The following is a 26,020-nucleotide window of genomic DNA, read 5'->3' as shown; positions in this document are numbered from 1 at the left end:
TCCCCAGAACCAAGGCCAGGAGTGGGCAGGAACTTTAACTGCAACAGACAGAGCACTCCTATTGTACTTCAGGAATCCTAGCGGATGACCCACAGTTGTTCAGAGCGCCCACCAAGGAGGTGGGGAAAGAACTGCCTTACATTCTCATTTCTCCCTTGGCTCTGAGTAACCTCATCTGCAAAACAGAAAGAATATCTAGAGTAATTTTTCAAGTTATCTGTAATCACCGGAAAAGAGGAAGACAATTCCAACTATGCAACCTCAAACAACTTCAGAAATGAGGAAATAAAGTGGCAGACAAGAGTTTACTTTCATCCCCTTTTCTGCCTCCATTTCTACCGTGACAAGTGCTCTCTCTTATATCATGAACAAAAGAGAGTAAGAGAGGAAGGACATTGACTTGGAATCAGGAGAAATGGGCAACGTTGTCCATTCTAGGCTCGAGGTCCCAGGCATTCCAATAATTAAATGAGCCACTATCAGCTAACATTATATTGCTTCCTCCTCCTCCAGAATTTGGTACATAAGGGTAAGTGAAGTCGCTCAGTCGTGTCCCGACTCTTCGCAACCCCATGGACTGTAGCCTATCAGGCTCCTCCGTCCATGGGAGTTTCCAGGCAAGAGTGCTGGAGTGGAGTGCCATTTCCTTCTCCAGGGGACTTTCCCGACCCAGGAAACGAGCCTGGGTCTCCCGCATTGTTTACTGTGGGAGCCATCAGGGAAGCCCACATAAGGAAGGGTAAGCAACATCCAAAAATCAATAAGATCTCACTTAGAACTCTGAGCTCTCATCAGTAAAACAAAACACTGCCACTCACCCATGCATGTAAGCATTCTGGAAACTGGACTGTGCTGAGTTTAAGAAACCAACAGCCCCTTCATCACATTTTAACCCTTGTGCGTGCAAGATGGATTTGGGGGAAGTCCAATGAAAGAAGTTATGGAGCCAGAGGTACAGAAATGTCACACTTATATGCAAGCCAGTCTGCCAGGCAGAGGGGACAAAAGGACAAAGCAGTGACCTACCCACAAAGACTGCTGTCTTTGGTATCCCGCCAAAATTAAAAGGGACTGTGGCGGGAGGAAGTTAAAGGGTAGGGATAGGGAAGAAAAGTACTTTTGCTAGATATTAAGTGAGCACCAATAAAATACTGATGAAAATAAAAAGAGAGTTATTTCTGTGGTCTAGTAATCCACACACCTGTAAAACCAAGACTACAAACTGTCCCTTACGTGTCGGAACTGCTGTGGTAAGGACTAACACAGGCCGGGTGTCAATAACCAGCAAACAAATGTAACTCCTCCAACTAAACTGGCCAAATCCTGATTAGTCCAAACTCCTCAAAAATACCCAGAAAGCCAGCCAATTCAGGAAGGCCCTCCCAGGATCAGCAGTACAGCACACATGTCCAGGCTCTACTAAAACTTACAGGACTTGAGAAGCCTGTCCACACCACTATTCGGACAGAATCTTGGCTTTGGACCTCCACAGACCCAAGTTCTGCTGTGAGGACCCTGGGGTCACCCAGAGGCAAAGAGGGAAGCCCTCGGTCTCAACTGCAGAGCCTCAGTTAAAGCCACTGCCTTCTGCAATGACACACCAGGAGAGAGTATGGTGTAAGTGCCTTCCCAATCAATGACAGCAAATATCCCCATTAGAAAATTCACAAATGGCACGAACAGGTAATTAACAAAAGAAAGAACACAAATAGAATAGAAATAAGCCATTAACATGAAAAAAATTTTTCAAATTCTTCTAGTCATCCAAAAAAATAAAATTCAATTTTTGCCTTAAATACCACACATAAATAGAGAGCCCTAATATCAAAGTTCACGAAGGTATGATACGCAGCGGTCCCCAAGGGACTCTACCACAGCTGTACTTTCACAGCTGCGTGTAGTCAGATGGTGTCCCTTACCCACCTCAGCTCCAGCAATGCAGAAACTACTTCGCATGTGCCTCAGTGGCCTAAGAATTACCCCAGACTCATAAATCCTCCACACCTCTTCAGTCAACAGGCGAACACAGGCAAGCGAAAGGACAAACAGTGCACTGCTGTGCATGAATTACTAACAGGCCCAGTTTCCAGAGCGCGACACCTGGAAAACACCTCAAAATGTCCCGATGGCTAAGCCAGTAACTCCATCCCTGAGCATCCGTCCTTCAGCAGGTTAAGGACTACACAAAGAAACTTATCCAAAGAAAGCTATTTGTGGTAGATGAGTTATAAAAATTATGGCACATCCATATTGGGAATACCACACTACCATCAAGAAAACACACCACAAAAGACTACTAACATTAGAACGAACACTAATAGTTTAAGGGCTTTTTTTTCTCCTTTTAATCAGGCAATATGTAATGTGTCTAATAAACTATCATTTTAGTAAAGCACATGTGTATATAATTTATAATACACGCTCTCCAGAACATCACTGGTAATTAATTCATAGTGCTAAAATCATCAGTGATTTTTTAATTTTTTCTGCTTTTCTGTTTCAGTTTTTCTACACTAAGGGTTTTTTCTTTTCTTTTCGGTTTTAATTATAACCTCCTTGCTCCTGACACCAGAACTTCCTAAAAGCGACCTATCTATTCTCTAAACCTAACCTTGCTGAGGCCGAGAGAACAAGTTAGAAAAAATGGCCTTAAAAATACAAGTATGCAGACTTCCCTGGTGGTCCTATGATTGGGAATCAGCTAAATTAACAATATTTTAATTTCCAAGAGAACAGGAAACACTATCCAAGGCAATCCCCTCCCTCCACAATGCCGCGCTCCGATGGCCATCCCTAACAGTGGGAATTCCAGCTGCACACCTGCCTTGAAAGTGAGTGAAAGTGAAGTCGATCAGTCGTGTCCGACTCTTTGCGACCCGTGGACTGTAGCCCACCAAGCTCCTCCGTCCATGGGATTCTCCAGGCAAGAATACTGGAGTGGGGTGCCATCCAAACGGATGCAGAGCGGCGGCAGCTGTGGCCGTCAGCACACCTCTGCCCCAGCGTGGAGGGAGAGGCAGACGCGCTGAGCACTCTGAGTCCCGCACGTTCTCTCCAGCTTACTGGGCATCTCCTTTATGCCTTCGTCCTTCACGGTCCCCGTACAAAAGGCCTAGCCCACGACACACCTACACTACTTCCCTCCACAGAGAAGCTCGGTGGCCACACGCGCTGCGAACCCTGGTCAGGGAGGGGAATGTTCAAGACACACCAGGCAGTCACAGCTCCCAGCACCTTGTCCAGGCAGCAGAATACTTTAAGCCCACGTAATCCCCCAAACTCAGCCAAATCCACAGGGCATTTTTGCTCTCAAGCCTCAAACGTGTGAACATACCAACAGGGGCCCCATGGAGACAAGTGAGACATAAATGCCATGTTGATCAACTCCAACAAAACTTTCTACGCTGATGGTCAGAGAGCTCCCTTCTCCTGAGATGGGCAGGCCTCCCCATCAGACCCCTCAGGTTTCCCAAAGTCTGAAGTTACTGTCTCAGCATCCACCAACAGCAGTCTGTTAGGATTTCTGGAAAACCATCCACAGTGGTCCTCCTCCTAGTGGGACAAGGCACATAATATGCAAACTTAGGAAAACTGTGCCAAAAAAAGTCACAGGGCTTATTTCAGTTTCCAACACCGTGAGGCCAGGCAGAAGCTTCCACCAGCCTCACTGTGGAGGCAGAGGTGCAGGTGTTCTCACAACGGCATGCCTGAGCTCTAACAGGGAACAAAGTGCCCTCTGGTCTTATATCACACTTACTTTTTTTGCGTGGCAAACCCACAACATCCTACCATCATTTTAACTTCCTACCACCTATAAATGACACAAGCACATTCACCGTATTTTTTAATAATACAGTCAGTAGTTTTCCAATCAGTGCTTCACCCCTTTTGTTACAAGCACCACAGTGCTAAGAAAAGACCAGGTGCATGACACAAAGAAGGCAAAGCAAGGGCCACTGACCTAGAGCTCCAGTGAGTGCTTCCAGGCCACAGGGCTAAGGAGGTGACCATTTCAGCCGACAGCACGACCTCAATGGCAGCTCCTAAAAAACCAGATCTGACTTCTCCTTACAGAGCTTACCTAGAATAATACCATTAGCAGTTCAGTTCAGTTGCTCAGTTGTGTCTGCCTCTTTGCGACCCCATGGACTGCAGCACGCCAGGCTTCCCTGTCCCTCACCAACTCCTGGAGCTTGCTCAAACTCATGTCCATCGAGTTGGTGATGCCATCCAATCATCTCATCCTCTGTCATCCCCTTCTCCTCCTGCCTTCAATCTTTTCCAGCATCAGGGTCTTTTCCAATGAGTCATTTCTTTGCATCAGGTGGCCAAAGTACTGGAGCTTCAGTATCAGTCCTTCCGATGCATATTCGGGACTTATTTTCTTTAGGACTAACTGGTTTGATTTCCTTGCAGTTCAAGGGACTCTCATGCAACATAGCCAGACTTTTGTCAAATGTTAATTTCTTCCTTTATCTAATTTCTTTCCTTATCAACCTAAAATACTAATAAGGATTCCCACACAGTCATAAATAATTAACTCTTCTAAATTAATCCTATAAATTAGCAAGTAGATTAGGATAAAGGAAGCTGTTTCTTTTACAGACAATTTAGCATCACACTGGAGGTACCACTCAGTCCTCAGACAGGACATCTTGATCCTTTTCATAACAGAAAATCCAACTACCCACTGGCCAAAGAAACAGTGCATACCCACTCTTCCTTCCAGGTAACTCCAGATTAGCCTGTCTAGAAACTGTACTGATTCAAAGCTATGCGTCTGCTGTATGCACGTGGTTTTGCTACAGACACTATCTGTGACGTATCAATAATTTTTTTAAAAATGCATGTGATATTTGTCTGAGGCTCCTAGGACAGAGCTCCTACAACCCTTAGAATTTCCTAAGTAATAAACATCTTTTATTATTCATGACAAGCCTCCTTCCACTACATCAGGGTTTATGCTAATTAGGTGGAGGGTGGGGAGGGCGTACAGAACTTCAGGATGGGGGGTGCTGGTGTCCAGAAAAACCAGTCGAGTGATCAGAGGGTTTTCAGCCCCACCCACCAACCACCACAGAAGGGAGAGGGTGTGGAGACTGAGTTCAATCCCCAAAGGTCAACGATTTAATCAGTCATACCTTTGCAATGAAAGTTTCATAAAAACTCCCCAAAATTAGCTCTGAGCTTCCTGGTTGGCAAACACACAGAAGCAATAAAAGGATGATGCACCCAGAGAAGGCAGGGAAGCTATACCCTCCTCTCTCTCTATCCCTTGCCCTATACCTCTGCTATTTGGCTCTTCCTGAGTTACACACGTTTATAATAAGTTGGTGAACGTACGTAAAGTGTTTTCCTGAGTTCTGCGAGCTGTTCTAGCAAACAAGTGAACCCTGGCGGGGTGGGGGGTGGGGGTGTGGTGCTAAGGGAACCCTGTAACATGCAGTCAGCCAGGGAGAAGTGTGAGCAGCCTGGGCACCCCATTTGCAGCTGGATCTGAAGTCAGGGCCACTTTATGGGGCTGAACCCTTTAACCTGTGAGATGTGATGCTAACCCAAGGCAGACAGTGTCAGAACTGAGTTGCACAGTTGATGTTGGAAGACTGTGTAGGGTCAGAAAATACCTCAGTGTCAAAATGTGAAACGGTGAAAAGTGAGGAATATTAAGATTTTCTAAAGGCAAAAGAAGTTAACGTCAAGAAATAAATCTGTCCTTATTTTCATCAATATTTATAAACTGATATTTTTATGTTACCCAAACCTGTCAGCAAGCCTGCAGCCTGTGCCACCTAAAGCAGAAGGGACGCTATAGCTCAAGGATACTTTCTCTAATTCTAAAATATCACCCATAGTTGGGGGGGGCCAAAAGCCCTACAACATATAACGTTAAACTAGTCCTCAAGAGAATACCTCAGTTATTATATAACAACCCCTTGCTTCTTCAGGGACACAGTCAACATCTGAACAAAAGCATTCTCACACTCAGAACCTACATACTCATATGGATGACTTCTGACCACTGGAAATTAGATTTAGCACTCCGGTGACTTTTCATAATAGCACCTGCGTATCACAGGAACTCAAATATTTCTTGAATAAATGAATAATCCGAGCTCAAGTTTTGATTTAACACCCTTAGGGACAAATAGCTTCACTCAAACGTCTCGATTGGGGGTTTCATCAGTACTTCCTGATAGACCTAATATGTTGCTTCTTCGGTTCACATTAATCAAACGAAGCATAGCTAAAAGTTAGGTAGGTTCTCTGAAAAAGTTAGTCAGCAAACTTTAACTAAAGAAATGCACCTAACTGATACAACTTCATGACACAAGCATTAGTCATAATGCTTTAAAAAAACAACTGGCATTTATAACTGCCTTCAGTTGTAAGATTTGTGATCATCTTTTATACACTCAACCACCTTTTTGCATTTCAGTGCTGCATTACCCTAGACGTCTGATGGAAGTTTCTCGGGTTTGTCATTCACAGCTGGGCAAGGTCAAAGCCATATCAGACCACCACCACAGGGAGACATTCGTCCTGTAGTTACAAGATGGGTGACTGAATAGGGACAGTGACAGGTAAAAGCTACTTACGAAACTGTCATTAATGAAAGGTGAATAACGACACGTGTTGAACAAGCATAAACCAGTCACTGAGAAGGTGACTGCCAACTGGAACATAGGGTGTTCATGGCTTTTTGTGTTTTTTTTTGTTGTTTTTTTTTTAATATCTTGGATGAGAACTCCTATTTCCTTCTATTCTCACCAAACTGACTTTCGATGACTAATCCTGGTTCCCAAGTCCTGGGAAGGGAATGCCTGGAGGAGCTGAGCAGTCTAAGTGCTGAATGTCAATTAATGAGCACAGCTGGCATCGGTTCAGGACTGATCTTAATTTGGCACAACTGGTCTCACATGCCCACTGGTTCCTGAACTTCACCAAAAAAAAAAAAGGACAAGAATTATTATTTGACATGGCTTTTTATTACCTATAGAGATTTAGAGATCTTTAAAAAGTTGAAAAGAACCCTGGTTAGGGAACAGATTAACTCATGTTCCAGGGTAAGAAGAAGAGACAGATGTCCAGTTCTAATTCTCTTAGAGTATAGTAAAGTGCAATTAGGGCTTGTGTACACGCGTGTGCATATAGATGCATGCACCTCACATCCAGCAGCACTGGTGCAGTTAAGTAATACATGATCAGTAACATGCATTCGACAATATGCCCCAAACACAAACTATTTGTTGGTTGAAGACAGCAACTATTTGCAGAAAACCACAAATGTTTAGAAACTCAAGTTAACCAGTCCCAAATGAAAGAATTAATCTAGACGAAAACCACTGACGGCGGCCAGAAGCATCAGCTGAAAGGCTGATGGGGAAGTTTACTCCACACGAATCACACTGACAGCACCGAAACCAGCTGATCAGTCCTAAGAAGAGTTGCAACCAGAAATCACGTGCCTCCTGGTGTGATGCAACAAAAAACACACAGCACCACCTATCAAGTGTTCTTGTCCAAAACCTGAAGCTCTGCATGATCAAATCTTCTGTAGCTAACTATCAAGTAACAGGAAATGCAGGGCAACGGGGAACATGTGAAACACTAATTACCAAAGGGATGTAATCAGTCAAGTTCAAAGTGTACAAAATGCTACAAAATACATGACCCAAGTTTTTCAATGAATAAGTGGTGAGGAAAAAGAAGAGAAGATGGAGCTGCTTTAAGGAAATTTAAGAGACATATCAACCAAATGCAGTGTGGACCTTGTTAAGAGCTCAACTTGGAACAAATCAACTGTGAATAAGGCACCTGTAGGACATTTGAGGAAATCTGAACACTGAGTGGCTGTCTGATAATACTGGTTTACTTAACAGTGTGACAAGACATTGAAGTTATAGGAGTCTAACCCTTATCACTTAGAAGACGTGTGACTGACACATCTGTGGATGAACTAACGATAATCAGAACTTGCTTGACAGTGTTTTAGTAGAGGGAAGCACAACAAATGCAGTAAAGGTGGCCATAAGTCTGTAATCAGTGATGCTATGTAATGGGTACATGGGTTTTATTATACTATTCTAAGTTGGAAAACGTCTATCATCAAAAGTTTTTTTAAAAATTAATGTTCTTTCTCCCACCTCTCGTTACAAGAATGTAGGAGGGACATAAATCTTTTGCTAAAAGCATCAACTGGTTTTCGAGAGCCTGTACGCAAGTTTGTCTTCAAGCAGCGCGTGGCTGCACCTATCACCGCCACCGTGGTGGAATAGGTCCAGTCACCTGACCTACTCATCTCTGTCAGCTGTTCTGCAAACAAGTTACCTCACAATCCTACCCAAAGCACTCCATTCTCTGCATCTGTCGAGGTCAGAATTTAGAGTTTTCATTGACCATTTCTTCCCTAGTGGTAGATCCCTTCTGTCCCTTCATTTAGAGCCGCAAGAAGGAATCCCTCCATTTAATGTTTAGTCAGACTTGATCATTTTCAACTGAAGACCCCTCAAAAGCCATCTGATTTAAAGCATCATTCCTATGAGTGCACACTGCTTTCTTTCAAGAGTCAGTCAAATGGTACGGTTCACAGCATGTAACCTGGGACCAGGCCAGCGTCACACAGTCGGCCACTCTGTAGCTGCATGACTTTGGAAAATGCCCTTCACGTTTCTGGGCTTCAGTCTCATCTACGTACCTACTTCATAAGATTGCTGGAAGAAACGGGGTTAATAGCGTAGATAATTGAAAGTGATAGAGAAGACTAGGTAAGAGAAATAAAAATCTAAGGACAGGGTTTTGCAAGCACTAAGTGAGAGCTACCTATTGTTATTTAGCTCCACCACGTGGTCTGCCTCTACATGCGCAATTTCTCAAAGAACATAAGCTTTTTCAGAGTAGGGTCAAGACTTAACCCATCTTTAAAGACAGCGGTGCCTCTCACCGCTAGTGGCATATACATATTTATTAAATGTTATACCGTGCTGCTGTTTATTTAACCTTTTTAAGAGCTTCTCTAAAGAGTAAATATGTATACATTTCATTTTCATTTCTGAGTAATATTCACTGAATTCTACCTAATGAAAGATGAATACCAACATGGCCCCTGCAAATTTCCTCTGGAACATCGTTTCATCTAGACACTTGTGTCTGGATTTTCAGAGCACTCAAAGTCATGCAGTAAGAATTCAAGTATTTACTGAACCTGGTTTAAAAACCATCACTTAAAAATCATCACTTAAATTTATAAGCTAAATTGAAAGTCACTTTGATTAACTGGAGAATCAGTTGGGAATACTTTCTGGAAACTTCTCATAAAAGTCTTGTCGAATATCCTCTCACTGCTCAGAGTAAAGCTGGACTGGAAGATGAAGGGAGCCTTCCTGCAGTGTGACTTCCTGCAGTGTGGGAGAACCACCCATTTTTTTCTCATTCAAAAACACACATTTTTCCAAATGATTTTTAAGGTGCAATAGGTATTTGAAACCTTTCTTCTTCTAGCAACAAAACCATTTTCAGGAAGAATTAATGTTCCCATCACTCCCAAGACCAAAGATAATTAGGTAACAGTCCCCTTGGAATGGTAATTGGTTTAAAGGGAACATGTGAAGTTGACTCTGCCAAGACTACAATTCATGGGATTCAATAACTATAAAAATAGTTTCTAAGCAGAAGGGCTTTCCATTGACAGTTTATCAGGGTCAACAAAGATAGTGATGACTAGAATAGATGTTTAGTCCTAAGGACTTGTGGCAAATACAAACGTCTCATTTTTCAACTAACTTCAGCATATATGTATATTTAAATAACCCATGTTAACCTACAATCGAAGCAAATGTGGTCATTCTGTTTCTTAGGATGGCTGAGTTTAATAAATTTCAAGTAATAAAATTTTAGTCATTGGGTGTAGATTTTTGCTACATAAAGCGAGAAATTAGAAGTTTAATAATCAAGTGATCTAAGCTCTTAGTTCTAAATGCAGGAGGGTTTGACCCTCTCTGCACTGCTCACCTGTTCTCTACACCCCACCTCCGACAAAGTCAAATACTCTCCTGAGGGAAACATCATCTTTCACAGAACTTACCAAGTCAGTAAACTTACAAACGACTTCCTCAAACTTCTGGGAAGACTCACAAAACATCCTTTCTCCTCTTCATTGGCTCATTCTTATTATTACCAATTTTAAAACAATCCAGGGTACTTATTCAAAAGAATAGTTTCACAGTGAAAGGAAAATCTCTCATCAGGATAGCGCCATTTCCCCCCAAATACTGAGCTGTGCAGTGTTATCCAAAGCAATCAATACCTGTAATCTAATTTCTACTATTGACTTCAAGGATAACAGTCAGCTCTGGAACATGAAATTTTCTAAATAAACATCTTGTTGCTATACAAACATTCTCAAGGAAAACAATTTTTAAAGCCACTAAATCTTTTCAGAGCTACGGAAAGTACAAAACGCAAAGGTACAGAAGCTCAACACCCAGAAGTTGTCTTCAGCCATCAAGAATTCTCCAGAAATACACTGCTGAAAATACACTGCAGCAAATACACTGCAGCACATGGTGGGGAAAGGGAGCTAAAGTGCTCTTGTGTGAAATTATTTTCCAGATTCCCAACTGCTCTCACTTTGATTGGCACAGGATTCTATTAGGTGTTTTATGAGGAAAATCCCTATGCCCTCAGGTCTTAAAATTCTCATAGAAATAAAAAAATCAAAATGCGGACACATGGAGGTAAATTTAATACTCACAAAACCATATCTCAAAAACTTTGTTTTGAGCAAATCTCCTGCTCTCCCCCATCCAAAGAAAAACTGGTTTTATAAAGCAAGGCAAATCATATTTTAAAGAACTATGTTTACAAGTTAGCTCATTACAGTCACTGAGATATCAAACTTGCTCATAAATCACATAAACATATTTACAAGTACAAAATCATTATCTCCAAATGATAAATGATGAACTAATCAACCTTCTAAATGTAGGAGCTCTACATCGGAAAGAAGTATTTCCCCTGATGTAGTCTTACATCAGACTTTAGAAAAATTCAATAATCCAACAGTGTTAAAAAGAAATATTAACACTGTTGTCTCAAATAATAACTTTACTTATCTTAAGATAAATAAGATAATATATACTCATATATATTTAAAAAAACAAATAAGAGCAAAAACTATAATTGATCAAAGATCATGAGGTATAACGTGGATTTTTATTGAATTTCTATAAAAATCTAGTTCCAAAATTAAATATGCAATCTCACACGTGTGTGTGTGTTATAAACCTACACACACATCACCAATAAAACTCCACTAACTTTTAACAGGCAATTGTAATAAACTACTGGAATAGTGATATAGCAATAAAAAAAAAAAAAAAAACTATGTGTAAGTCAAACAATGGGGAAAAATTAATCCTTCAGAGCTTCCATTAGTCATCAGAACCATCTTACAATAAGTCTTTCTGATTTGTGATGGAGAATTGAACATTGAAGCAGCATTCACACTTAGTGGACTTTTAACAAAATGTACTTGTGTTCTCCGCACTCCATTCCCTTCTTCAACTACTGTCTGCTATATAATTATTTTTAATGAATTAAATTATAGTTTTTCTGATCATTTGAAACACCTTCAGAATGAAACTGGAGATTCTGGCAATAGAGTATACCCTAATAAGTAAGAAAATGCTGCTTTGGTGATTTCAAGCCCTTCATTTGCAAAGAAATGAGTGGCTACTTTTAACATACAGTTAATGGCTATGTTCCAGAGCAAACTGGAAGACTGATTTTCTGCAAGCATTACCAAACTGCACTTACAAATTTTAAGTTACGCAGATCACAGGACCAGTCCTGGGTAAAAGTGTTAATAGATGTCAACAGCTGAAAACTTACCCTAAAACACAGGTACCAACTGTACAAAAACAAGAGCCGTCAACTTAGAGCTGGCCTCCGCGCCACCAGCCCTGCTCCCACCCTCCCTTTCCTCGAGACACCCTCTGAGGTCCGAGCCCACAGAGACAGCTCTGCCTGATGCCACAACAGGCCAGGCCATCGCAGGACCTCTGAGCCGTGGTCTCCCACCAGGAAGGTAGCTACCAGGGGACTCCACAGAAGCCCCCATGCTGCTTCTCTCTCCTGACAGAACAGTGGAAGCAAAGGTGCCCAGGACACAGCGGCTCCTCTGCACTAAGAGCCCGCCGGGGGCAGGGACCGGTTCTATTCACTGCTGCCCCATTCATCTCCATCGCTGGATGGAGCCTCAGTGTCCAACATGCGCTCTGTGAATGAATGCACAAAACTGTGCTTGCGTGCGTGCTAATGTCATTTCAGCCGTGTCTCACTCTTTGTGACCCCATGGACTACAGCCCACCATGCTCCTCTGTCCATGGGATTTCTTAGGCAGAATACTGGAGTGGGTTGCCATTTCCTTCTCCAGGGGATCTTCCTGATCCAGGGATTGAACCTGAGTCTCCTATGGCTCCCGCACTGCAAGGTGGATTGTTTACCACTGAGCCACTGGGGAATTTCAAAAGCCGGAAAACTGAAAGGAGACCTCCCAAACAGAGATGGAGAAATAAAAAGGGAGAGCGCAGTCAGCGTGAAGAAGTGGTGAAAGCAACCAAAGGTGGGCAGAGACACACTTCCCGGTTGGGTTCTATGGCTACAGTAAAGCGTGCAACACCTCAAACCTCGTATTTCCATAGCAAATAGAAAGAGATAGCACCGCACCGTCTAGACAGTCTGAAGGCATCTTACCTAAAGAGCTTTATAGTCACTATACACACAATTTAAACTTAACACAATCAATATTTCTCATATTGTGGACTATTCCCTATAGTCCACAAAAGGACTAAGAGAAAAAAGCAACAGTGTAAATGCAATTCTGAATTTTTTAAATGGCAACATTTTTCTTAAATTAGATTTTATGTCCATACATAAAAATTTTAAAATTACATCAAATATTAGAAAAATGTTTTATGTTAAAATATAACTGAAAGCTAAAAACTGTCACAGTAAATGTGTAATATACATTTAAAACATAGCATAAATTAGAAGCTGTAACTTCATTACATGGAGGTATGTATCGTATGTGTAGGTTCCCTATAAGCAGGAAATCATGTTCCATTTTTAGTTTAAGGTAAGACAAGGATGACAATATGGACCAATTAAAAAATTTTTATCCTAGGGTCTAGCATACTCTATTACTCATTATGGATTTATATCACGGGGAAACCATTCAAGAAATAAATTTTTGTTAACTACTTTTCCAAGGATGTCATAATGTTCATTCCATTGACTTCTCTGATAGCTCACTTGGTAAAGAATCCACTAGCAATGCAGGAGAACCCAGTTCAATTCCTGGGTTGGGAAGATCCACTGGAGAAGGGTTAGGCTACCCACTCCAGTATTCTTGGGCTTCTCTTGTGACTCAGCTAGTAAAGAATCTGCCCGCAATGTGGGAGACCTGGGTTCAATCCCTGGGTTGGGAAGATCCCCTGGAGAAGGGAAAGGCTACCCACTCCAGTATTCTGGCCTGGAGAATTCCATGGACTGTATGGTCCACAGGGTCACAAAGATTTGGACATGACTGAGTGACTTTCACTCACTCACTTCCAGCAGAAAGTTTTAAAACAGCAGAAATGTTCTCTCCAGGTTAAATTGTTTCGTTTGAACTAACTTAAAAATGATACATATCAGAGGATCTAAAGTGTACAGCATGGTGACTATAGCTAAAACAGAGTATTATATACTTGAAAGCTGTTAAGAGAGTAAATCTTAAAGATTCTCACTCTTTGTTACGAGAGGTGATGGAGGTGTTAACTAACCCTACTGTGGTAATCATTTCACAGTATGTAAGTGCATCAGACCATCATGCATGTACCTTAAACAGTGACATGTATCAATTACACCTCATAAAGTTGGAGGAAAGAGAATAGTGTATCTAAAGAAGCAGTCATGGAGTTCCCTGGTTGCCCAGTGGTTAAGGACTCCACACTTTCACTGCCAGGTCCTGGGTTCAACCCAGGAACTGATTCAATTAGGGAACTGATATCCTGGCAAATGGCATAGCCAAAAAGTAAAAAAAAAAAACACAAATGTTATTCTTCTCCACTCTATGAAACAACAAGCAGAAGATGAACACATTTTATTTGGGGATATATTTGTGGTAACTAAAGAATAGTCTTCTTGAATTGGGACTTTTTTATATTGCATTTTATACAAATGACATTTAAGTTTAAAATATATCTGTTTTAGCTTTAGAAATTTTGCTTTCCTATAGAAAACCTATTCTGTAGTCTATGAAGACTGGTGCTCTACTATACAACCCTGGTCTATTTTGAGGGGAGTGGAAAGGAAAAAGAAAAAAAGCTTTGTTTTTAAAGAAAAAAATTTAAAATTCATTAAATGCATGCTTCAAAATAAGTCAACTTTAAAGCATGAAGTCTCAGAGTACAGTTATACTATATACTTTTTTGCACTGCAATCGTAAAAGTGAACTTTCTTCAACTTGTGATTTAAATTGGCTAAGTCCAAATATCTATATACATCTTTCTATACAACTATATACTATGAACGTATATCTTTCTAAACCTAGTATATCTGTCTATATCTATATATCTCTTTCTACACTCACATACATTTGAATACCTGCATATGTTTCTCCTAGGTCAATCCAAGTGAAAGCAAGAACAATTTACAATCAAAAGTATAACACAGATTTTTTTTTTTTAAATTTGGGAAACTAATGAAAAATGGAAGCTCTTTCAAAGTAAAACTGCTATGGTTGGTTAGTTGAAACAATAGTGGACACATTCCCAATACCAAGATGGATATGAAAAAAGTAAGTAGCATAATATCATAAAACTTGTAGCTTACTTTGTGCCTTTTCACAGAAGTTTATCTGAAAGCCTAAAGTAAAAGAGATAAGTTCCAGTTCATTTACTGTAAATCAAACAAACCAAAATTAGAACATGACATTGCATTTGTATATTACATTCAAGAACAGCTCAAAGCACATAACCTCCACCATCACAGAGATAACTATAACACATGGGCTTTCTTTAAAAACTCAGCTTTCTGATGTAGATGTACTTTTATAATTATATGGAACTGAAATCAAGTTCAAATTATAAGAGTTACATTGGAGTTACATTGCCTTAACCCTTACTTTTCACATCTATTCAATAAAAAGAATAGCTATTAACCCTTAGAAGTTAATAGTAACTTTTAAGACAGTTTTGTCAATTTTTTCAATCTACAAGTTCAGAACATATCACATTTTATTAACTCAAATTACAAACTCGAAACTATTTGATTACTACCCCTGATTCGAAAGCTTTGCTAGTTGATAAAATGCAAAAGCTAAACACACATAGCAACATTCTGCCAATGAGCTAACTTCAAATGATAACACAGTGAACTACTAAAGAGGTGATGAAATTCTCTAAAGTAGGCCTGAAAAAAGACCATGTCCCTAGGACTATAGGAGCTATAGGAAGAAAACCTGTGAATTCTCCTCAGATACATGAACATATTTCCAAATTCAGTTAGGTCTGGTTATACCTTCCACATACATTTATATAGATGTAATTCTGTAAAATGCACCCAGTCAAATAAGCTGTTCAAAACAAAAGCGTTCCAAAATACAAATGAATATGTATTCATTTGCCCTCACAGTCTATTGGGTGAATTTCAAGTTTTCTTAGTGGTCTACCTGTACCTCTTGCTTTTTATTGCTTTGGGGAACAAAATGGAGAAATCAAATTTAGAATGAGTTTTGCTCAAATGTACTTATACAAATTCAATCAAAATTTGTAGGAAAAAAAACCAGGACAAAAAAGGATTCTCTCTCCCATCCAGCTATCAAAATTCTTAGGATTTTAAGTTATAGGACTTCCCTGAGAGCACAGTGGATAGGAGACAGCCTGCCAATGCAGGAGACATGGGTTTGATCCCTGGTCCAGGAAGACCCCACATGCTCTAGAGCAACTGAGCCCACGTACCATAATTACTGAGCCCCGTGTACTTTAGGACCGCATGCCGTAACTACTGAAGCCCACACATCTTAAGAGTCTAGAAACACTCTTCAAGAAGAGGGAGGGGCAGGGAAGGATTCTGTGGGTCTTCTGAACCTAAGCAACTAAAAGCCAGCCAGCATCCCACCAGGCACAAGTCAGGAGGAATAGGAGCTGGCAGCAGGCGTTCTGGAAGCAAGTGGAAAAGGAACAGGGAGGAGCTCAGAGGCCCGTCTCCCACCCTCACCACTGGAAGAGGGAGGGGGAAGTTCACCTGCAGACTGGAGAGGAAGCTGGTAAAACACTGAAACATCCCATAGTTACTATTCTCTTGTTAGCGCTAAATACAGTCAGTAGTTGCTACTAGGTAGCAAAAATAAAAGGGGAGAGAAGAGGTGAACTGAACAGCAATAGGAATGGGCAAAGGAGCAGGAAAAATAAATCTGAAAGGTATGTGAAGAAGAATGAGAAGGATCTGTACGGTTGTATTAAAAATAAGTCACAGGGTAAAAGTATAATGAATAGGAAAAAATTTAAGGCATATGTAACTGGGAATGTTAGAAATGTCACCAATTACTCCCCGAACACATTAGAAGTTAAGCCTTTTAAATGCTAAAAAGTTCTCAAAACGTGGAAGTTCTGTAATCAGTACAGAATCCATGCATGTAACTAACAACAGAGACGGCAGACTTCTTGAAGTAAAACTACAGACTAACCTAGTTATGGATGAAGTGACCAAGTGAACAGACTCTAAGGACTCATACCTACTTCCCTCTCTGCATTATTCTTCATTCAGAAAAGATCTGCTAACTGATCTGGGGTTCAGAGGCAAGCACGGGCTAAAGAAACTGGAACAGAATGACCTGCCTTTTCCTTGAAATTCCATGTCATCTTACCGATGAACTCAGATAAAAAGTTATTAGCTACATCTTTCTAGACCTCTAAGACTACATATACATGACATACATGTATACATATACAACACATATATACACACACACATATGTAGAGAGAATCTATATATAGAGAGATTATTAAAAAAAAACATGGAGAAGAACCCGCCAAGGTCAGAGAACTGGTGCTTACAGTACAGTACAGATGAAGGAAAGTTTACGATGTTCAATGGGCAAGGCGGGGCCAAGGGAGCCGCCATCAACTTTGTAAAAGAGAAAGATGGTGAGAAGGAAATGGGGAGGAAAACTTCCAATATCCTCAACTTAAGCAAATTTGAGACTGTTGTGCTAAGTCACTTCAGTCGTGTCCGACTCTCTGCAACCCCATAGACAGCAGCCCACCAGGCTCCCCTGTCCCTGGGATTCTCCAGGCAAGAACACTGGAGTGGGTTGCCATTTCCTTCTCCAATGCATGAAAGTGAAAGTGAAGTTGCTCAGTCATGTCTGACTCTTCACGACCCCATGGACTGCAGCCCACCAGGCTCCTCCATCCATAGGATTTTCCAGGCAAGAGTACTAGAGTGGGGTGCCATTGCCTTCTCCCACGATTGTTTTAATTATCCTATTAATATTCATTCACATATATTCAATTTTTGAGGTCTCACTTGTCTCACAAATTACGTCTAAATTCTGTCTTTCCATGCACATACTCTGAGCCCTGCATCTCCGAGAGCAGCAGCTGAATCCACTAGCTAGTAACAGGTTAAATTTTCAAATCTTAGGTGCTGCACTCTTTAACTTAGTATCTGTCCCCGGGGCCTTAATTTTACTTGATCTCCTGCTTCAAATTTGAGTCCTTTTCATTTTATCTGGCCCCAACCAAGTTTCTTTTCACCAAATCTCAGACATCCAAGAATAAAACATAGAGATACACAGGGCAGGGTGCTAGTAAGCCCGCAAAAGAAATAAAGGTGCGGGGGTTTCCTCTCCGTTTTCTCACCAGGCTTCTCCTGCATGTTCCCCTCATTCTCACCCTCTAGCCCCAATCCTGAGAGCCCTTAACTGGCCATAACTGGAAACCTACAATTTACTGTACTTACCAGATAAAGTGAGCTTGTCTGCAACACTTTAAAAGGCTGTTTAGGATGTGTGTAAGTGCACAGTAAAACCAAAGGCATAACGGTATTTGAGAAAGTAGAGAACAAAATGAAGAATGTCAGACCCAGGTTCTAGTTCCAACTGTGAAACTCAAACAAGTCATCTCACTTGAGCCCCAGTTTCCTCATTTATATATACGATTAACAATAACATCAAGAGATCTCAGAATTTGAAACAGCACGCCCACGTGTAAAGCTGCTTGTCGAATGGCCCTCGTGGGGCACAGCAACCATCCCCCATTGTCTTCATCTGGGCGAGGGTACAATGGGTGGCAGGGGGCGGGTAGGGCAGGGGTCTAAGTAGTTGCCCACCTCCTCAGGAGCACCTTATGGTTTCCAGACACCCTGGATTCTAGAAATGCTGAAAAGGGATGATGACTACAGTATGAAGCCAACCTGACATAAAGAAAATCACAGCTGCCTGCTTCCCGGGTCAGGCCACAGACCAAGCGCCCAAACCCTCCTTTTACACAGCCGAAGACGCCAGCAGTGGGTCTCCTTGCAACTCCAACCTCAGAATTCTGGTGCATGCCTTCAACTGTCAAGTCACTCACGGTACACCATGGCGGCTGTAACATCTAAGCACCTATCTAAGCCTATCCAGACCTTGTATTTTCAATGTACTTAGACAGAGTTCCACAGATTTCCTGCTGGGTTACTTCCTTGAGTTTTCCTGACTTCACCTTTCTCAAACTGCAAAGGAACCCACCTTAATAGAGTAACTCCAGGTTATCCGCATCATTCAGGACTAGTCACTCACGATTAACATTCAGGATCTTGTCAGTCCCCATATGCCCAGTTCCTTTCCTCCCTGTGGCTGGTGACTACCTTACTGACTCCAGTTTTGTAACTAAGCACTGAAACACCATCTCACCTCATGCTAGGAAGCCTAGGAAATAAGAACAAAGGCTGCCTGTCACCAGGTGGATTAAAACCCACTTTCACCAGGGCAAATCCCTCAGTTTAAATGTCTGTTCCCTTATCTAAAAAAGGGGACCATGCCCACCTACCCTTAAAGAGAGCTTATGGCCATCAACTTAAGACAAGACAGTGGAAAAAGAGGTGTGATAACTACTAGTTTCCCTGCCTGACTTTAAATCTGAATTATACTTCCTCAGATTGTATCACGTGGGCTGTCCAGATCTCCAAGTGATAGAGATCCATCTGAATTATGTGCGATGGAGTTGATCTGATTTCCAGACCCCTAAAAATAAGAAAAACTCTATGGGCCCAAGTCAACTCAAGCTTCTCAAATCAGGTAACAGAAACAGAACAGGAAAAGAGAAATTTACAAAAAAAGAAACATAACTTAAAATACAGGGTTCTCTAATACACCACTTTAAACAAGTGTCAATATACACTCTGATAAGGGACATTAAGGAAAACATGAGAAAATAAGTATCTTGAGAGCATTATGTTTTTCTACTTTCTTAAATTTAATACTAGGGTTACTCTCCTTTTTAAGGAACATAGAGAAACACATCACGTGCTTTGAGGGGGCACCAATTTCCTGAGCTGAGTTTTATTTTTCAGGTCATGTCAAATAAATGGTGAGAGAAGTGTGTTCCAACACACTAGGAAAGGCAAGCCACTCCAAAGTTTGGAACCTTATCCCTGTGCACCATTCAGTTTTTTAAAATTAGGATTAAGGCACACTCCTCTGGTAAATGGGAAAGACAGAAAGACAGTCAAACAGAATCACAATTAGGGCATTTCATACTAATTTTGTATATGCAAATATTACTGGGAGAAAAAAGTATACTGATTCAAATTTTCACTTTTCCTTAACAGATATGTTTCATTATGCTTGTAAGTTTTGTGTGTGTGTTTGTGTTTTCTTTCTGTAAAATTTTTAACGAGGTATAATCGACATAACGTTCTATTAGTTTCAAGTATACAACTTGATTCAATGTTGGTATAAATTGAGAAATGATCACCACACAGTAAGTCAACTTAACATTCATCATCGTACATAAAAAACTTTCCTGTGATGAGAACTTTAAGATCTACTCTGTTAGCAACTTTGAAATATGCAATACAATATTATTAACTATGGTTGCTAGGCTGTGAGTTATTTTGTATATTTTTTAAAAGCAGAATCAATTTTTCTTTTTACTTAAATTGACATTTGTAAAATGTTCAGCTGAGGGTAAATGGGTAAGGAATGGGCTAGTCTGTAAGTTTTCTGTTATACAAACATACAAGTTATGCATGTATTATACACGTTATACATGTTATAAGAGACTCAAAAAAAGAAAAATTGCCTAGATAAGCACATTAACAGAATCAGAGGCACCTAATTTATAACCATTTCCTATAACAAGTACTTTACAGATGTCTCTTTTTCACACACACAGATTCTAACCAATTTTTAAAAACTGACATTTCTCAGCTACCCAAGTAAAGTTTAAGATGTTTTATTTTTCCCTGCTTTAAGTTTTCCATAATAAATTTCTCATGTTTTAAAATCTATTAATTTTTAAGGGACAACTAACTAAAGTATTTAACAAACCATGTTTAATAGCAATCCTTATATACGTATGTGTGGGTGCATGCTGTCACTTCAGTCGTGTCCAACTCTTTGCGATCCTATGGGCCGCCAGCCTCCTCTGTCCATGGGATTCTCCAGGCAAAAATACTGCAGTGGGTTGTCATGCCCTTTTCCAGGGGATCTTCCCGACCCAGGAATAGAACCTGTGTCTCTAAGCCTCCTGCACTGGCAGATGGGTTCTTTACCACTAGCGCCACATGGGAAGGCCCTTTATATACATGTAGAGATTTTATAATTTTCAAAGCACTTTCACAAGCATTAATCTAATAATGTGATTCTCACAACATGTAAGTATTATCCCTACTTTAACAAATGAGAGACAGATGAGTTCAGAAAAGATCAGTAATTTTGCCAAGGTCGCAGAGCTTGTACATGGCAGAGCAGTTAACTGAACTCAGGAAGAATACTCATCAAGAACATTCTGAACAGAAATGCTCAATAATGAAAAATGAAAATAAACAGTTCACAGAAAAGGGTAGAACCCAGTGATAATGAAGCTAAAGAAACTCCATGATGAGGGGTTAGGAACTCATCTGCTAATAATGAAAGAGACAATTAATTAGACCATAATAAGTAACAGCATTGTTGCTATTAAAAATGATAATGCCTAATATGTACTGATCACATACGTAACTGTATGTCAGGCCCACGCTGTATCTGCATTCTAGAAGTTCCTGGAAGTGAAGTGAAGTGAAGTCGCTCAGTCGTGTCCGATTCTTTGCGACCCCATGGACTGTAGCCTGCCAGGCTCCTCCGTCCATGGGATTTTCCAGGCAAGAGTGCTGGAGTGGATTGCCATCTCCTTCTCCAGGGGACTTTCTCGACCCAGGAAACGAACCCGGGTCTCCCGCATTGCGGGCAGACGCTTCACCGTGGGAGCCATCAGGGATGCCTACTTTCCAATGGAGAAACTGACACTGGGAAAGGTTAAGTATCTTGCCCAAGATGACAGAATTCGTAAATCCTGATGAAGAGATTCAAATCCAGGACTCCAGAGCTCTGGCTTAACTCAAGCATTATATTCAAAAAGAGTAATTCTCAACTGAGACCACTCCTGGGTCATAAACCTCAGACCATAAAAGAGTGTGCAGAGTGATCCCGTGTCCAGCACAGTGCTTATCACACAGATCGATCACGAGGTCTGTTAGATGACGTGTATTCCACGTGGCCCCTCAACTGAACCCCATTACTGGAATGAGCACGGTCATTAACAACTCCAGAGAGACAGGACTTTGGGGAGGCAACTGCCCATGTTCAGGGATGGGAGGGGGAGAGAGTGGCATTTACCAAACAACCAAGGATCACAAGTTTGACCTAAAGCCAAAGATCTGGTAGGTCAAGGAGGGGAGGTGAGGCTCTAACATCACAAGACAAATGAAGATTCTACCCAGCTGCTTAAGTCCATGGTTTGTAACCTGGCTTGTACGAGAGAACATCCTGAGAACTTCAAGTGCTTCTCTTCACTCTGAGTAATCGAGATTGGTTCAAGAAGATATAACCAACAGGTTCCTGAATCAATCAAGGCTACACACAGCACTGACAAAAGAAAATTCATCAGGAGTTCAAAGAGAAGTCTTAAAGCCCTCCCTCTCTCTTTCAAACTGGGTTCCGCTTACTAGGGGCTTCCCCAGTGGCTCAGCAGTAAAGCATCTGCCTGCATTGCAGGAGACTCGGGTTCAATCCCTAGGTTGGGAAGATCCCCTGGAGAAGGAAAATGGCAACCCACTCCAAGATCTTGCCTGGGAAATCCCATGGACAGAGAAGCCTGACCGGCTACAGTTGATGGGGTTGCAAAGAGTCAGACACGACTGAATGACTAAACAACAACAAAACTGCATATTAGAAAGGTCGGCTGACTGGGCATAAAAACCCAGGGATTGGGAGGAGGAGGATGGAGAGCATCAGGGCAACCCCTAACCATGACACCTTTCTCTGAGTTTCTAGAATACTTCAAACTCTTTTCCACTTTTTGGAATCTTCACATCTATGGTTCCCTTTGCCTAGAACCCTCTTCTTTATCACAAGAGTCATCTTACCAGACAGGTCCTCTAAGACCACCTTATCAAAGCAGACTGCCCCCTCCCCTATCAAATTCTACGCCAGCCTGTTACTTTCATTACACTTTTCTCAATTAGCAACTTTTCTTATTTATCTGCACACTGTCTTCCCTCCCCAATCCTACCTGAAGAATAAGCTCCATCAAGAATGAGGCTGATTCACTCTTTCCTATGAAGAGCACTATGAGCTGGAGCACCATGCCTGGCACTAAAAACAGATGCTCAATAAATATTTTTTGGAAAATAAATGTCTACAGCTTTTTTAAACTATCAGCCTCCCTACCCTCAGCCCCCCAAAACTTGCATATTTATAAGCCCTATAAGTCACTCGTTTGGGATATGCAATACAATCTTAAATTGTCATTTTACTGTTTCATTTCACCACCACCAACTAGACTGCCCAACGGAAAGATCAGGAAATGCATCCTGTATCCATTTGTATACTGTGCAACACAGTGGTATCTAGGAACTAATTCAATCCCAATTAATCATCTGAGGGCCTGCACACAAAGTGTCCTCTCTGTTCCTTACCTATATCCCAGGAGGAGGGGTAGAGGGAGGTAAAAATGACAAAAATCCCCTTCTCTGCTTCCTGAATCACACTCGCATAAATCCAAAAGACTCAAGAAATGTCAAACCTAACGACACACGGCATAAGACAGATCTCAGAGCCCTTTAGGTAAATGTTCATCAAGGAGTAACCATGGCCACACTGACCATGAAGGGTAACCCTACTGATTCTGTTAGAGTTTGCGAAAGTTGTCAGATTTCCGAGATTCCCTGTTTTCGAAAATAATGCGACTGCTCAAAATTCCCCAGTAAACTCAAGGAAACGGTCCCTGATGGGCTGGGGCCTAGTATTTTTAAACACCACCACCAGTCAAGAGCTACAGAGAGCTCACAGGCGTTCCCGGCGGGGCAAGTCACTGATCAGGAGGGCAGCTCCAGGTGCGCAGCCTCCACACAGACCCACTCTTGACCCCAGCCCTTCGAGGTGCCGGATCTCTCCCTTTAAACCCAATTCCCAGTTTTATTTATTTGGTCCGCATGCAACGCTAGCACAGAAACCCCCGGCCCGAAACAAATCGCCGCTCCCGGGGCCAAGGGCTGTCTCGTTACCTCTCACAGGTAGCACAGGCCGGAGTCACCCCCCGCCCCGCCCGGCGCGCGGAAACCCTGCAAAAGTTTGCAAACCAAGGGTCCAGAGGGCCCGCGCGAAGCGCAGAGGTCAGCGCGGCAGCCGGACTCGGCGGCGCCCGCGGGACCAAGATGGCCCTGCGCGGGCCCCACGGCGGCGGGGAGAGGGCCGGGGCGCCGCCGAGGGGCGCGGGGCCCGGACGCCGCCGCCGCCCTCAGCGGCCGGGACCGCAGGCCAGGCCCGGGCGCCTCCAGCCGCCGCCCGGCCGCGCGTTCCCGGAAAGGCGGGCGGGGCGCGCCAGGTAAGCGGGGCCGCGGCGGGGCGGCTGCGGGGGCGGGTCGGACTCTAGGTGGGCCCGGTGGCCGGTGGCGGGGGGAGCCCCGGGCCGCGCGGGCGCGGGCGGAGGCCGGGGCCCGCCGCCGGGAGCCAGGCCGAGCCCGGGAAGGCAGGGGAGGAGGGAGGCTGGCCGGCGCGGCTGCTTCCTCAGCCGGGTCCGGGGGCGTCCGCGGCGCGGAGACAGGCCGCGACGACGCGGACGGCACCGCCGGGGGGGGCCGGGGTCTCGGCGCCGCCGCCTTCCTTACCCTGCATGCTGCTGACGGCCGGGTGGCCGGGCGCCGGAGACCCCGCGGGGCCCGGGGTGCCGCTGCCGCCCCCGGAGCCGCCGCCGCCGCCGCCGCCGCCGCTGGGGCTCGGAGCCGCCATTGTTGGGAGTGAGGAGCCGAGCGGCGCCGCGGCGGCTGCAATGCAGCAAGCTCGGCCTCTCGCACGACCGAGGGGCGTGGCCAGCACCGCCTTGGTCCCGCCTCCGGGCACGCCCCCGGGCACGCCCCCGCCCGCGCCTGACGCCGAGCCGCACCAGATGCGGAGTCGCGGAGCCGCGGAGCCGCAGAGCCGCTCAGGTTGCCGGTGCCCGGCCTAAGACACCAGCAGAGGTCCTGCTCCGGGGCTGCTGGCCCGTTGAGGGGCCTTCAGCGGTCTGAGAGTGTGTGCATCTGGGGGATAAAAGGGTACATAGTTTTTATCATTCCCACAGAGGTCTGTGACCCCGAAAGTTCAAGAAGCCTCTTGTTGGAATCTCAGAATTTAAAATCAGAATCTGAAAACTGAAACGGGGTCACGGAGGTCGTGCTTCTTGTCCAGTCTCTGACATGGCACTTCCCAGAGGGGAGTTGACTCGAGCTATGGAGCTCCTGTTAGGCCCTGCCTAACACCCCAAACCTCTATACTGCCAAGGGAGATCCTAGAGAATGCTACTGAAAGTACTACCAGTGGACCCACCCCCAAGAAGATCAAATCACAATCTATATTTAAATAATATCCCCAGGTGATCTGCATGCACACGAAGTTTGAAAACAGTATCTTCAGCGCCCAAGCTTTCTGACCTCCCAAAACGTGTGTGTGTGCGCGCGTGCGCGCTCAATCCTGTCTAATTCTTTGTGATCCCAAGGACTGTAGTCTGCCAGGCTCCTCTGTCCATGGGATTTCCCAGGCAAGAATTCTGGAGCAGGTTGCCATTTCCTTCTCCAGGGGATCTTCCCGACCCAGGGATGGAACCCATGTCTCTCAAGTCTGCTGTATTGGCAGGCAGGTTCTTTACCACCAGCACCACTTCATCATCTGTATCACCATCTGGCTTCCCAGGTGGCTCAGTGGTAAAGAATCTGCCTGTCAATGCAGGAGACACAAGAGACAAGAGTTCAGTCCCTGGCTTGGGAATATCGCCTGGAGGAAGAAATGGCAAACTACTCGAGGATTCTTTGCTGGAAAATCCCATGGACAGAGGAGTCTGGTGGGCTCAAGTCCACGGGGTCGCAAAGAATCAGGTACAACTGAGCAACTGAGCTTACACATCACCACATTCCCCTAGATACACACTGGGTTCTCTCCCTCACCTCCTCTACACCTTATAAGACCAGCTATAGAAATATGTAATTTATATATGAATTATATAAGATGGCAACCTCATAGAACAAAATTAGGTTTCTTCCAATGCTTGGCACAGACTGATTTTAGGAAGGAAACAGCTAACAAGAAAGAAAAAAAAAGTCCCTTGTGAGACTAGGGGCTTGTGGACCAACAGAAATGTGATTGTAATGGTAAGGTATGGATCTCTGGGCAAAGGTATGTCTCGCCTATACATAGAACGACCAGCTATACAACATACCAGGTAATCTGAACCATGGAGCCAGATGATTCCTGCCCTTTGGA

The 26,020-nt window shown here is 43.2% G+C and overlaps 1 protein-coding gene across 2 annotated transcripts in view; it reads right to left on the bottom strand.

Annotated features, from left to right (window-relative positions):
• Positions 1–24,514, bottom strand: part of MAP2K4 (mitogen-activated protein kinase kinase 4) — a 78,086-nt gene extending 53,572 nt beyond the window's left edge. Inside the window, exons 1-2 of one of the 2 annotated variants that reach the window (XM_052657179.1) lie at positions 24,394–24,514; positions 14,875–14,907 (exon numbers count right to left, since the gene is read on the bottom strand). In XM_052657179.1, the coding sequence (XP_052513139.1) occupies positions 14,875–14,907; positions 24,394–24,514 (154 nt within the window). The remainder of the gene's footprint in view (positions 1–14,874; positions 14,908–24,393) is intronic. The other variant, XM_052657180.1, reaches the window with a different exon arrangement.
• Between the last annotated feature and the right edge of the window lie 1,506 nt (positions 24,515–26,020).

The sequence above is a fragment of the Budorcas taxicolor genome, chromosome 19, assembly GCF_023091745.1.
Source record: "Budorcas taxicolor isolate Tak-1 chromosome 19, Takin1.1, whole genome shotgun sequence".
NCBI classification, from domain to species: domain Eukaryota; kingdom Metazoa; phylum Chordata; class Mammalia; order Artiodactyla; family Bovidae; genus Budorcas; species Budorcas taxicolor.
The sequence above is the reverse complement of the archived record's forward strand: the minus strand, read 5'-3'. Positions and strand labels throughout refer to the sequence as shown.